Raw genomic sequence first — 15,512 nt, forward strand, 5'->3', positions numbered from 1 at the left:
TAGGGATCACTCTTAAAGTGGAATTGACATTGTTGTATTATGCTTTATTCAATAAAACTTTTTCCTTTTCCTCACAATGCCACTCTTAATTTTCGATACGCCTCCCGAGCATCACAAGTAGGTTCACAAGGTGCGAGTTTGTTCTTAAAGGATGTCGTGGAATTAAAAAAAAAGTATATCAATCTCACACGATTTTTATTCGCTCATACATTCATGCATAATACATCATCATGCATTATCATAGCGGCTCAAAGAAAAGAAAAGCATAGCACACCATGCATCACCACCATCCACAAGGGATCCATGGTTTCATTGGAAGGCAGTTCAAATGATACATCAGTGAAAGAATCCAACAACTAAAAGCTCAGTTATCATCCTGGCACCAAAGCCCAGTTATCATCCTGGCACCAAAGAATAAACAAAGCCCAGTTATCATCCTGGCACCAAAGCCCAGTTATCANAAAGCCCAGTTATCATCCTGGCACCAAAGCCCAGTTATCATCCTGGCACCAAAGCCCAGTTTTCATCCTGGCACCAAAGAATAAACAAAGCCCAGTTTTCATCCTGGCACCAAAGAAAAAATATTCGCCCTCCACAGGTATCATGGTCCTTCAGCAGAATCCACACAAAGTTGCTACACTATCTACCAAGTACGCTTCGAGGTAATCTTTTTCATTCTCTTTAGACCCGAACGAAATTAGTGTCTTTATCTTTATTTAGCTTTTACTATGATAACATAAAAAAAAAAAAAACTCCAAAGTTCATGTTATCTAGCAAAATCTAAATAAAGAGGGGCAGCTGTCAACATCCAATTTCGTCCGGGAAAGTAAATAATCAATATTAAAGAAAATAATAATCTTCCTCAATGCAGGGCACATCACTTTAGAATGTTTTTGAAATATTTGTTTAACATGGTAATAATTTGAATCAATATCATGGCATTAATGGTAAGCAATAATAACAAATATATTGATATAATTTGCTGCATCAATTTCTTCCTAAAGAGAAAAAAATAAGATCCTTTTTTAAATGGGCAAATTTTCTGACAATTATTATAATCTTTGTCACGAATTTTATTTGATTTATTTGATTGCAATCAAGACCATTTCTTTCCCTATTTTGATAATTGTCAATTAATTCGCCATTAAGGCAAGATCACATTAATATTACAATATGTGCCTATAAATACACACTCTGTGGAAGGAAAAGGGGACTGGGAAAAATTAGAGAAAAAGACCTAGAGATAATAGAAATTAAAAGAAAGAGTATAGAGAAAAATAGGTTCTCACACCTAAGGGTTCTGTCAACAACAACCACCTGAGAAAGCACTAAGGAGGTTCCAGAAAAAGCACTAAGGAGGTTCCAGAAGCTAAAAAGGTATGTCACCTCTATACTCTTATTTTTCTCTTTTCATTATACTTTGAAGTTTTCTTCCAAGAATACTTTTTTTGTACGCGTAGATAATGTTTTCTTAAAAATCATAATTTTTGAATTTAAATACACATTGGACTATGGCCAGTTTCTTCTTCCTTTTTTAAAATATATAAAAAAAAAATACAAAACTATTTAAAACCAAACAAGGTTAATTTTTGTTAAACTAAATCTTTTTATCAAAATTACGTGATCCCTTATTTCCAGGCTTTTTTCAAAATATATAAATCAATCCATTTTTTTAAAACAAACTCACAAACTCTTTTTTAGATAAAGAACTACGTGAGCCCTGATTGTCCATTAATGGATATACGTAGGACCAAGGTCAATCCTTGCCGGGTTCGTAAAATAAAAAATATTTTTTTGTTTCTTAATAATTTATTTTTATTTCTATTTATTTTATTTTTTTGGGGAAAATTAATTATTTTTGGAAACCACATTAATTTTATACATTTAATTAAAGGTATTGCCTTTGGCAGGCACGGTAGGGTGCTAATACCTTCCTTACGTGTAACCGATTCCCGAACTTAAAATCTCTTTTTTTTTTCGTAGACCACACTTTTATTTTAGGGTTTTTCCATATTTTTCCATAATAAATTATGGTGGCGACTCCAAAATTTTTTCTAAAACTGTTTGTTTTTTCGGTTCGTTGTCCCGTCGCGATCCCGGTCGTGACACACAATTAATAAGAAAAAAATTGTGTAATTCTAAATTCTAAAAAATAATTGTATTTTGATGTTGTGTTGACTGAAAAAAAGTTGTATTAAACAGACTCTAATTTTTTTATGTCAACTATATTATGAGTAAGATAGACCGAGTTCAACTCACTCTTAACATTCATCACATCATATGACAACAACATATGCCAAATACTTTAAGACACCCAAAGTTCTCGGATTTGTGTGTCTTTTCTTAGTCACTAGACCTATTACTCTCTTAAGCACATAACATTATTTTATATTGAAAAGTGACAATTTAAAAGTGTAAAAACATCATATAAAATAGTGTAAGAATAAATAACAATGAATTGATTACTCATTACTCTTCTCCTTTAACTAAGTTAAATAAGTTAAATTTCACTTAGGGTATATATATTAATTTATTAGGTTGGAGATCTCATATTGATTAGAGATAAAGCGATTTTATAGTATATTAGTGGGTGCAAACCTCATCTTACAAGTCGATTTTTGTAGGATTGAGTTAGACTTAAAGTTTTCTTCTTAACATGGCATCAAAATCATGGTTTAGAGTTTATCCTAATGAGATTTATTGTTTGTTCGACTTATTGTATCACCCACTATCAGAAAATTTGTTTTTTATGTCTATCATGTTACCCACTATCAGACCACCCCTTAATGTCTAGTTTAACGCTCGAGATGTATATATCTCGACATGCGGGAGGTGAGATGGAGATCCTACATTAACTAAAAATAAGACGATTTCATAATATATATAGTTAGGTGCAAACCTCATCTTACATTAATGTATAATTGATGTTCTAACTCGCTTAATATGTTTCAATTTTAATGAAACCAAAGTATAAAACAACGCGATGACATTTTTGCAAATTTTGTGAACTTATAAGTCACGGTTCAAAAATAATTGATGCCATACATAAATTTTGGCCTCGGTTAACAAAGAACTGAAGCCAAAAAGTGTGCTAAAATTTTCAAAACTTTTCAAAAAACTGCGATCTTTTTATTTATTTATTTATCTGAAAATGACATATGACTTTAGTTATTTTACCAACCATAGCCATATGGCCATTCTGGTTCGGATTTTTTTACCAACTGAAGCCATATCCTTTTTAAAAATGGACATTTTTTTATTTCTTTTTATACAGGACATATGGCTTTATTATTTGACTAATCGAGGCAATATCAAGATTTTGTTCTGATTGTTTGGCCAACCGAAGTCATATCCTCTTTCATAATTGACACCTTTTTTTATTTTTGAACATGACCTATGACCTTTATTTTCTGTAAAACTGATGCAATATAGTCTTTCTCTTTTGATTTTCTACAGAACTGATGCCAAAAGGTTGATAAAAAATTTAAAATTAGCATTGAGTTTTTTTTTTAAAATTTTATTACCAGACTTTAGGGTTCATTTTTGTGAATAACAAAAGCCATAGGATGTGTATTACTTCACTTATTCTAATAACCACTACCATATGTCTTCCTAAGGTTAAATTCGTGAAAGAAACAAAGGTTACCACTTTCACTTTCTTTTTCCTTTTGTTGCGTGAACCACTACTCATAAAATGCGAACCTACGAACGCCATCGTCATTGATCTGCTCCTCGTTGTTCATGTCACACTACCTTCCTTCCTTGTTGGCATTGTTGTGCTGCTTTCGTCTCTACTGCCGTGGTGAGCGCAATTGTGGTGTTTTTTTTTTTTGCATTTTTTTGTGCGTTTTGGCTACTTTTTTTTGTGTGATTTAGTGAGATAAATATGTTGTTAATGTTTGTATCCAAGTACTGTAACATTATGGTGGGAGTGTATATCTTTCTAAAACACAAATATGATTACATCCTTCTTCATTGTTACTCATCTTTCATGCCTTCAAGTTCCTATTATTATCTTATATTTAAAAGGAAGAACCATACATTAGGCTTCGGTTATGGCAAAAGCTGAAGTAGAAAGGGGTATTTGGCTCTGGTTCAGGCCATAGCTGAAGCTAAATATCAATTCTAGAAAAAAAAAACACTTTCGACTTCAATTTTTGAGAAAATTAAAGTAGAAAATCTTATATGACTTTACAACTAAAGCCAAAGATCCTTGCCATTAATTAATTATTTTAAATTGGAAAGGATATATGGTATAGGTTGTCCGATAACTAAAGCAATTCTAACATTAGTTGTTAGAAGAATCGAGGTCATACACTATATTTGATTTAAAATAATTATTTAACTTTAAAAGTCTATAATATCGATTTTCATAATAACCAAAATCTAAGGTCAATAAAATTAAATAATTATTTTAAATCATATGAAGTTTATGACCTTGATTATTAGAAAAATAGAGACAAAAATCATTTTTTTTTAATTTTTTACTTTTGGTTGAGTGTCTTAAATTTTGTTTTAATCCAAACAAAATATATATATTTTTTTAAGTTTATAATCAAGGTAAAAAATTCTCACTTTTTTTATCTCATCTTAATATATATCAGTTTTAGAACTAATAAATAAAGGTTGTTATCCCTTATCTGCATTATTATTACATATTAGTTTTATAAAATTGAATTAAACTTAAAATTTATATTTTAAAATACTATTTTGCATATTTTGCATGCTTAAATAATTTTAAATTATCTTGTAAAAAGTCACACATTATTTTATATCTTAATTATATATTTAAATAGTTCGAAGACTAAATAATATACAAGTAAACTAAGAATAAAATAAAGATATTACCTTGAAAAGCTCATTTAAAAAAACATATTCAATACTTTTACATAAAAAACTTACATTTAAATTAAAAATCCAACAAAAAAATATCACTTAACTAAAGAGTTCATTCAAAGAAGTACATTGGGTATGTCTACGAAGAACTTATATATTAGAGAGAATAAAAACGACATTAGCACACTTAAAAACGTTGATAAGCTTTTTTTATGTAAAATTCATTGGGGGTGACAATATTGATATAAAGAGGTAAGAAACCTCAATTTAAACATGTAGAGCTACCGATAATAATCTTAAAAGTAATATACAAAAAGCTAAAGGAGTATTGTGAAACAATTTAGGAATTAATTTAAACCATTTAAAATATTTAACCAGGTCCTACTTTTTTTTGAATTGAATATATGAACTGTTATTGTTTTTAATTGAGTATACATAATTAAATTTTCTTATAAAAAATTAGAAGGAAAAACCAAATTTAAAGAAATATGAGTTTAGAGACCAAATTACAAATTTTAAAGTAATTTTTAGGATAACACATTAATTTAGGCCCTTATTTTATTTATACAAGAGTTTATTTATTGATGTGTATAAAAAAAAGCATAGTGTAGTAATCACAGAAGGCGCCAAGTGAACTCATTATCTTGTGTTTGTGCATTACCCTATGCCCCCATTCACCATCACACCACCACCCATCCATCCTTCTATCCATAACCATTTCCTTTCTCATTCAAACTCTCACTTACTCACTCTCACCACCACCTGCTCAATCCACTCATGAACTCCTTCAACCTTTGCACTATAAGATACCCACCATAGTATAGGTTACCACTTTTCCCCAACTTTATCTGCAATTGCTGCTTCTTCTTCTTAATGGCTGAACTTGCTTTTACGCACCCTCATCACCTTTTTCGCCCCAACACCCCCTTCATTATCCCACCCAGGAGGTATCTACTCGTCTATCTTGTCACATTTCCTCTATTTCCCAATTCCTTTATTCGTTATTTCCCCTTTATTCTCTATTGGGTATTCTCTGCCACCCACAAAGGTTGTTTGCCGAATGGATGAATCTGTGTGTACCCAATTCGTTTATGCTGTTATGTTGGCCGATGTGGTTAGAGGTTTTGGAATTCTCTTTTTGGGGAGGAAAGTTCTTCCTTTTCAATTTCAACCCCTTTGTTTGAATGGGTGGGAAACAGAAGGGAGGGAGTGGAAATGGAGTTTAGATGAAAAAAGTTTTAATTTTGACTAGTTTTTTTTTTTCTATTTTTTTTGTGGGGAATAAAACTGAAGTTTGGACTAGTGATGAGGGAAATTTGTTGGGTGGAATGTTCATGGCTTGTGCTTTTCTTTCATCCTTCTCACATTTTTGTAGTAGAAGTGCACGTGAGGTGATTTTGCACCTACTCAAACAAAGATGTCTTGGATATATTTTAATAGAGACTTTCTTGTGTAGTTCTCAGCAGTTGAGTCTGATGACCGAATGGCTAGCTTTGCTAGTTCCTTCACCTTGTGAACAAAGACTAGCCTGGCTGAAACTTTTAGATGCTACACAATTATAGTTGGTTTCTTATCATTTGCTCAAGTACTTGAGTTATGTGTTAAAACAGAGCAGTGTTCTTGCTTAATGAGAAATTTTTTATTTTATTACTGTACTGTGCACTCATTTTTCCCGGCAAACATTAGCAAATGGTAATGGGTTGTCATACTGTCTGGTAGTTATTATGTCTTGCATCTAAAATTGTATTGGTAGGATGATTAAAGATCTCAATCAAGTCATTATTATTTATGCCTTCATATTTGAAAGATAAGATAATGATTTACATAAATATTGATGAATGATACAGCTAGAATGGTTGGTGATAAATTATGTTTATGCATTGATGGATACGCTTTCTTTAGTGCTAATTGCTTGCGCTTATGTATTCAAATGTTGGAACAGACACATATGCCATCATGTACCACTCCACAGTGTATTTCGCTTTATCTACAGTATGAAGAACCATAAATCAGTCAGAAGTTTAGCTGCATTGTCGACTGCTAAAGGTAATTAGAACATATTTTTGTAAGCTCTTGATAATTTATGTGTATAACTTAACTTTTTAAGTTTATGGTTATCCCCTTTCTCTTGGCTACTAATTTCTTCCTTTGATTTGCTTTTGAATTTTTGGATACTAATGACAACCGCATTGTTGAAGTCCAAATCACATAGTTGTTTTTAACATATTAGTAAAATATGATATTATCATTCAACCTTGGTTTTGTTGCAAGGTCGCACAGTGCTAGTGTTGAGCTATAAACATGAAATATTGGCTGTACATATATATTAGAAGAATTTTGTTGTTTAAGATTTTGTGAATTTGTGTCTATTGCAGACCACACATTATTGTATTACACTTCCATGAGTAGGATACAGTAATAAAGTCCCCATGATATTTTATGTACGTTACATATGTTTATGTGCTGAAATTAATTAGGCATATAATACATTTGTTACTTTCGCTATATTATAACCCCCCTATTGGTGGAGCATATAAATCATAGGCATAAAGCTCGTTATAAATATTTTCAACTTTGGATCCTGATGTATTTGGTGAACATGTAGCAAGTTGTTCTCTGGAACTGACAAAGCAATTGCAATTTTGCTGGCAAGGACTTTTTTTTTTTTTTTTTCCAAACGAAGTAACTATTTATCTTTATGGGCATCGTCCTTTCATGAAATAATAAGATTAAAAGCAATGTGGAGAGTGACTTCATCATCAAATCAACTTCTTCTCCTTGATTTCTCTTAACTCTAATAGTTGATGTATTTGTCAGAGCCCCATTAGTTCACATGTTGTGGTTCTGGAGTAGGTAGAAGTCAGTACTGATGACAGCTTTTCAGGATCCTTGGTGGATAGAAGATCAACATCTTGTTATTGAACCTTTCTTGGGGCAATTTGGTAACCTAGAGGAGCAAGAAATATAATGTAGTGGCAAGATGATCAGCAGAATTTGAATTTATTTCAATCTACCAAGGATAGAAGGACTGTGAGATCTATTGTGGCTAAAAATGATTTTTAATGCAATTAAGAGAAACTGAGAGAGTTGAGAGAAAGGATATTAATCTCTCTTAATACAGAATGTACAAAGAAACCTGATATATATTTGTGCAATGTGACTAACTGCTGAGCCAGCAAGTAAATGATATATAACAGAAACATAACAGAATATAATACTCATAATGAAATTGCAGTGAAATGAAATGAATATATGTGCATATCTTAATATTCCCCACTCAAAGTCTGGGTGGGCGAGTGAGGGAGAACCTATTAACTAGCCTGAGTTTATCTCACAAGGCCAAAAATCTGAGAAGAAAGCAGCTTGATGAAATGTCTGCATTTTAGTAAGGAGTTGGAATGTGCTGCAGCATGATAGTTTTTCCAAGAATTTCTCCAAGAAGAAAATCTCAAATTCCGTAATTCTTTTGGCATGTGGAATAGGATTGAGACAGAAATTGTGCTAGATTGTCACATAGCAAAACAGGAGTGGTAGAAAGCCACTCTTAACTCTGATGGAAGAGACTGAATTCAAAGTATTTTAGCTGCTTTGTTGGTCAGACTTTTCTACTAGATCTGGCAAAAAGTGTTTGTTTCTTGGACCACTGGGTCCAAAGGTTTGTGCCAAGATATATACATGATCCAGCAGTGTATCTGCTGTCAGCTGGCCCTGATGCCCCCATCATCCTCTGAGAACACTGAGAGAAAAGGGCTGGCTGTTAGGCGGGGCTGAGAAGATGCAATTGAAAGGTCAAGGAGTCTGTAGTGCAACAAGTCAGCTATCAGTTTTTCTTATACTTTGTGCAGTATGATAGGACACAGTATATGGAAATTGATAATTTCATTAAAGATAAGTTGGAGGAAGGTATGGTGTGTATGTCCTATGTTATATTACAACAACAATTGGCTGATGTTCTTACAAAGGGGTTGATCAGTTCAATTTTTCATAGCCAAGTTGGGAATGGAAGATATCTATTCATGAGTTTGAGGTAGAATATTGAGTAATAATTTACACATTTGCATTACATATAATTACTATAAAAATATTTGATGTAACAAAATTATTAAGATCTTAGAATTTGAATTTGAAGGTTGACTCAACCCACAAGATGGGTCCTTCATGCTGCAACGATAGCATACCCATGGGTGACCACAATTAAGGTGGCTTTCAAACACTCCTTCTCATGTATGACTAGGGCTACCAGCTTAAGGAATACTTTTAAACTCACTCCCTTCCATGCTATGCAATTAAGGCAGGTATGGTGGATTGCGATTAAGACAACTTCCCAACATAAGACAATCGACCTTCAATCCATTAAATAAAGGGATTTATTTCTTGCAAAATAGGCAATTACTTCTTAGATTTTTGGACTGAACTGAATCCCATAAAACCAAGTTATTAGTTGAGGACCATCCAAACTATATAAACTCTATTCAAGTCATATTGTTAGTCAATGTGGAGAAAACCACCACCTTGAGGTTGCAAGTAAGGCAACCCCCACGGTGCTTCAACTAAGGTGGGCTAAGGGTGTCCATAATTAAGGCAGCTTTACAATTTCCTTTATCGTTGATTATGTTTGCTTTTTATCTCCCTGAATCAAGTCATTTCCTCACAGTTAGGACTTAAGAGTTAGAACATGTGCTTCATCCTTAACTTGCGTTAGAATTATATTTCTTGTGTCTTTGCCTTTTCTGATTAAGAAAAGTAAAGAATTAGCTTGATGGATTATTTTGTTGATAAATACTACTTCCTCCTATCCACTTCTTATGACACATTAGAGAAAATATATTTTCCAAGGTAATTGTCATTTTATAAAACTAATGATGCGTTAAACATTTTTCTAGAACTATCCTTAGTGGAAGTACTGTATAGCAGTAGGAGTAAATGAATAATTAATTAGAGAGATTAAGGGTATATACGTAATGTTTTTATGGAATTCAAAATATTGATTGCATTCCTTAATATTTGTGTCAAACTCTTAATAATATAAAGTGCAACGGAGGAAATATTTAATAAGCTTCTGTAAATATGTTCGGAAGCAGTAGGGGAGTATGCACCTTAAAATTTCAAGCGATTGTAATATAAAGCAAACTTTATGAATAGAGAGCACTTTTTTATGAAATGGAGGAAAAAGCCAAAAAAGTTGACCCAGATGTATTGCAGAGGTACTGCATACAACCATAACAAACCCTGTTGATGTTTGCTACATTAATTTAATTTTAAAGAAAAAAAAATACTTGGAACTGTGTTCATGCTTCTCTTCATCCTTTTATATAATCTAAAGATAGTTTCTCATTCTGCATTTTTACCATCAAATAACCCCTCTCAGTAATATACATTTTGGATGGGTACAAAATCTACCTTTAGGTAAATAAATGTTCAAAATCATGCTGTGTTTCTTAATATATTTCACTCCATTTTAGAAGGAATAACAGACCCGGGCTGTCTGATTTTGCAGGAAAGTCAGCTACTAATGTTGATGAGTTATGCAAGGTCATTTGGACTGTGGAAGCAGATTTAGAAGATGGTCACCTCCTGTATCTAACTGGTGATCTTGCTGTATTAGGCTGCTGGAAACCAAACATGGCTGTACTATTGTCTCCTACAGAGCATGCTAACATATGGAAAGCTGAATTTCCGGTAATTTTGATGGACTGTCTAATCTAAACTTATATGTTTATTTTGTTGTAAAGAAAAAAAAAATAACAAGTTTAAATGAGATGTTTCTACTTTATCATTGAGGTTTTTTTTTTTTTTTTTTCATATTGCTCTGGACCCGAGCCCAGTTATGCATTTCTCATGACAAATAAAAATATAAAGCAAATTCAGTGTATTGTGAATATTAGAAAGATGCTACTTCAATAGGGATAAATTATATCTCTAAACCTTTCCTTTGTCTCTGGAAATCCTTAACCCAACTACCCTTGAAAAGCTAATGCTGTCTGTTGAAGATTCTGCAGTTCCTGTTAATACAACCATAGTTTATATTCTCATAGTAAATGATAGGAGACCCATTGCAACTAAATTTTTCATCCTCCTCAAAAAAAATTCTTCCATTAAATTTTTTTTGGATTATCATATGAAGCTTTGAAAGCTTGTAGTGTCATAAAAAATGGCTTGACGCCTTTCACTATTGTTATTCCCGCATGCTAGGAACATTTACAATAATTATTACTCATAATTACAAAATACCCTATAATCTGAAATTAGGGAGAACAAATCAATCTATGATTTGTCTAGCTTATTCTTAGGAAGTCATATCAAAGTATTTAAGGAGATATGAATTATTGTTTGACACAAATCAATCTATGAATTGTCTAGCTTATTCTTAGGAAATCATATCATAATATTTAAGGAGACAAATTAATTCTTGATTGATATCCCTCCTCAAATTGATGGGGTTGGTCAAGCAACACCAATTTGCTATCAAGAAACTGATGTCGTGGGTGAGGAACATCCTTGGTAAGAATATCCGCAACTTGAAGTTGAGTAGTGACATGAGGGAGTGAAATAACATGATCATCATAAGCTTCTCGAATAGAGTGGCAGTCTAATTTAATATGCTTGATGCGCTCATGGAACATTGGATTTGTAGCAATTTGAATGACAATTGTATTATCAGCATAGAGAGGCATTGGATCGTGTTGAGGAAACCAAGTTCAGCCAAAAGACCACAAAGTGAAATTATTTCAGAACAAGCAATAGACATGACACAATACTCTCACTAGAGGATTTAGATATGTGTGGTTGCTTCTTACTTTTCCATGAGATCAATGAAGAACTGAGAAACATGCACCGACCAGTGATTAATCAGTGAGTGTCCAGATAACGAGTCCAATCAGCATCACTATAACCAGTTAATTTAGATGTGCCAATGGAAAAAAATAAACCTCGCTGAGAGGTACCTTTCAAATAGTGAATTATGCGATGAACTGCTGCCAAGTGGAGATGGGGAGGAGAGTGTATGAATTGAATCACTGGCTGAATAACAAATGAGATGTTAGGGCTTGTAATTAAGACTACCCACTAGCTGTTGGTATAATAAAGGATAGGGCAAAAGGTCACCCTCATCGCAGTGATATTTAACATTAACTTCAATTGGAGTATCCATCAGAGTAGGTGATTGAATGCCAACCATAGAAGTCAGATCTGTGGTATACTTATGTTGATGGAGAACTGTACCACTGAAAGAGGATTGAACTTCAAGGCCAAGGAAATATTGTAAGTGTCCAAGATCTTTCATATGAAATGAAGCTTGTAATTGTTGTTTAAGTTCTTGGATGGATGCTTGATTAGAGCCAATAATAAGCATATCATCAACAAAAGAAGTAGAAGAACAATGCCTGTAGGTGTGTGGTGAATGAAAAAGGAGGAATCATATTTACTTTGTGTAAGGAGAACTTGGGGAGAGGAACAAAACCTGTCATACCATGCTTAGGGAGCCTACTTTAGACCATATAAAGAATGGTTGAGCTTGCACATGCATGTTGATGAATAGAAGAGGCCTTGAGGAGGAAGCATGTAAATATCTTTAGTCAACTCACCATGAAGAAACACATTCTTCTCATTTATTTGATATGAAGCTTGTAATTGTTGTTTAAGTTCTTGGATGGATGCTTGATTAGAGCCACTAATAAGCATATCATCAACAAAAGTAGAAGAACAATGCCTGTAGGTGTGCAGTGAATGAAAAAAGAGGAATCATATTTACTCTGTGTAAGGAGAACCCAGGGAGAGGAACAAAACCTGTCATACCATGCTCAGGGAGCCTACTTTAGACCATATAAAGAATGGTTGAGCTTGCACAAGCATGTTGATGAATAGAAGAGGCCTTGAGGAGGAAGCATGTAAATATCTTTAGTCAACTCACCATTTAGAAACACATTCTTCACATTTATTTGATGAAGGGACCAATCCTTAAAGGTGGCTATAGAAAGGACAGTTCTAACCGTTGCCATTTTGGCAATGTGTGCAAATGTCTCATCATAAGCAATCCCATATTCTTGTTTGTCTCCTAAGGAAAAACTAGTCTTGCATTGTAACAGTCGAGAGAACCATCAAAATTTAGTTTCACAGAATAAACCCAGCCTATGGGTTTGTATCAGGAGGGCAAGAAACAATATCCCATGTGATGTTCTCTTGTAGAGCCTAAAGTTCATCATTCATTGCCTTTACCCAATGTATATCTTTAATAGCTTGTGAGTAACAATTAGGAATAAATGTGCCAGAAAGAGAAGCTGTTAGAGAAGTATGTGAAGAAGCATACCTATATGCTAAATACGTATGAAGAGCTTGAGATATTTGACCAGATCATCGTGGTTCAACTGGTACAAACAGAGGTGGTGGATCAGAGTCACAAGGGGTAGTGGAAACTTGTCGATGACGTTGTCCTATATGTGATTTCAGGTTGGAAACATTCTATAGATGGGGATGGGGATAATGTAGAAAAAATGGGAAGAATAGCAACATCATTTGAAGTAGGAGAAAGACAAGGAAACATAAATTGACTATCAAAAAATGTCACATTCGTGGAAATGTGAAAATGTTGATTAGATGTATCATAACACATAAAACCCTTATGAAACCCCAAAAAAACAAACTGGACTGATTGTACCCCAAGCTTATGCCTTTCAAGCGGAGGTAAATGAACAAAACATACACACCCAAAAACACAGTGGATAAAGCTTCTGCCCAAAATTTGGATGGAATAGAAACTTGAAGAAGCATTGCACGGGTCACTTGGTGGGTTACATAAAGCACGTGATGATTTTTGCGTTCAACAATGCCATTTTGCTAAGGAGTGTTAGGACAAGAATGTTGATATACAATACCATTTTGTTGAAGGTATTCTTGAAACTCATGAGACATGTATTCACCACCAGAATCAGAATGGAAAGTTTGAATTTTGGTTTGGAATTAAGTATTAACATATGTCATGAATTTCTTAAACATGGGCAACACTTCAGACTTATAGCAAAGAAAATATATCCAAGTGAAACAACTATAATCATCAATAAATGTGACAAAATATTTATAAAAGGCATGAGAAGCAACATGACTCATACCCCAAACATCACTATGAATTATTTCAAAGCAAGTCAAAACACAATGTTGTAATCTGAGATAATATCTGTAGAATCTTCCTAATTAGAGGAAATAGATACATAATATTTTATTTTATTTTATCCACTTTCTAATACACAACACTAGCTGGAAAAGGAAGCGCTTTACTTTAACCAATTTGCAAACAGAACAAGAAAGGGGTTTACCAGGAAGAACATTTTTATTTCCCACCAAACCAATTTTAAATAAGTAAAGACAAAACAGTACAATTTGAATGACCCAATTTTTTATGCTAAACCTTAGAGATTAAGATCATTATTACAAGCAAAAATGACATGATTAGAAATAAATTGGAGCATAAACAATCGTTCTACTTTAGGTCCCTTTGCTATCACCTTCCCCAATACCTACTCCTGCACAAGACAACTAGACCGAGAAACTTTAACATCATAGTTATTGTCAACTAATTGACCAACTAATAATAAATTGGAAGCAACTCCAGGTGAGACAAGCACATTCCGAAAATTAGGGTTTAGGTCACCAATATCAAAGATAACAACCATTTGTATTTTCTGAGTACCATTATAAGAATTTACATTATGCAAATTTTCAAAGGAACCCATCATGTGAATGGATGCACCGGAATCAAGAAACCATTGGTAAGAAACACGAGAGAACTTACCTTGAATACCTAAGGTTGAGAGAGCAAAAAGTACAATTTGTTGAATCGTTTTCAGGTTGGAGAGCACCACTATCAGATAGACATTAGGTAGGAGGACAAGTAGGTGCATTGGTTGAGGCATGGAATGCTTGTATAGGATATTGTGTTGATCGTGGAGGACATGTGGGTAGTTAGCTATGATATGACCTTGTTTCTTGCAATAATTGCAAAACTTACGACAATTACAAGCGATATGACCAAATTGTTTGCAAGAAAAGCATTGCACTTGTGGCATATCACTACCTTTACTTTTATTGTGGGCAGCATATGCAACTGGATAAGGTTAAAAAAGAGCAACATCATGAGTCATGGATCCTTGGGTAAGTCAATGTTCTTCTTCCTTAAGAAGTTGACCAATACATGTATCCAAAGATGGAACAATACTCCTATTCAACAAAACACTTATGACAGCCTCAAACTCAGAATGAAGTTTTATGAGGAGCTGATCACACTTACTAGTGTTGTAGATTTCTCAAACTGTCGAGAGTGAAGATTGGGGAACAACAACATATAAAATGGGAGAATATTAGTCCATAAATTCAGAAAACCAGAATAATACTCTTGAATAGACAAATTGCCTTGGTTGTAATTGGCTATCTCTTGTTCTTACTGAAAACGCTTGGTTTGTATTGTCTTGGTTGGAAATGCACTTCAAATAATCCCACATTTGTTTTATAGTTGTTAAAGAGTGCAAATTATTGATTATTTGGGGATCAATAGTGCTAAGGATCCATGTTAGGGTATAAGGTGGGAGGATAATCGGTATAAGTTAATTAGAATAAATAAATATAGTATAGGTTAATTAGAATAAATAAATATATATTCCAGGGAAATATTCAATATAAGATATTCA

The 15,512-nt window shown here is 33.3% G+C and overlaps 1 protein-coding gene across 4 annotated transcripts in view; it reads left to right on the plus strand.

The window, feature by feature from the left end:
• The first annotated feature begins 5,428 nt into the window (after positions 1–5,428).
• Positions 5,429–15,512, plus strand: part of LOC106764639 (ribonuclease E/G-like protein, chloroplastic) — a 28,656-nt gene continuing 18,572 nt past the window's right edge. For 3 of the 4 annotated variants that reach the window (XR_001375947.2, XR_001375948.2, XM_014648943.2), the window contains exons 1-3: positions 5,430–5,783; positions 6,779–6,882; positions 10,334–10,515. Coding sequence is in view for 1 of the 4 variants with exons in the window: in XM_014648943.2 (XP_014504429.1) it covers positions 5,710–5,783; positions 6,779–6,882; positions 10,334–10,515 (360 nt within the window). In the remaining 3 variants the exon portion in view is untranslated. Of the gene's footprint in view, positions 5,784–6,778; positions 6,883–10,333; positions 10,516–15,512 lie in introns of all 4 variants that reach the window. The other variant, XR_002668171.1, reaches the window with a different exon arrangement.

The sequence above is a fragment of the Vigna radiata genome, chromosome 6 (assembly GCF_000741045.1).
Source record: "Vigna radiata var. radiata cultivar VC1973A chromosome 6, Vradiata_ver6, whole genome shotgun sequence".
Classification (NCBI taxonomy): Eukaryota; Viridiplantae; Streptophyta; class Magnoliopsida; order Fabales; family Fabaceae; genus Vigna; species Vigna radiata.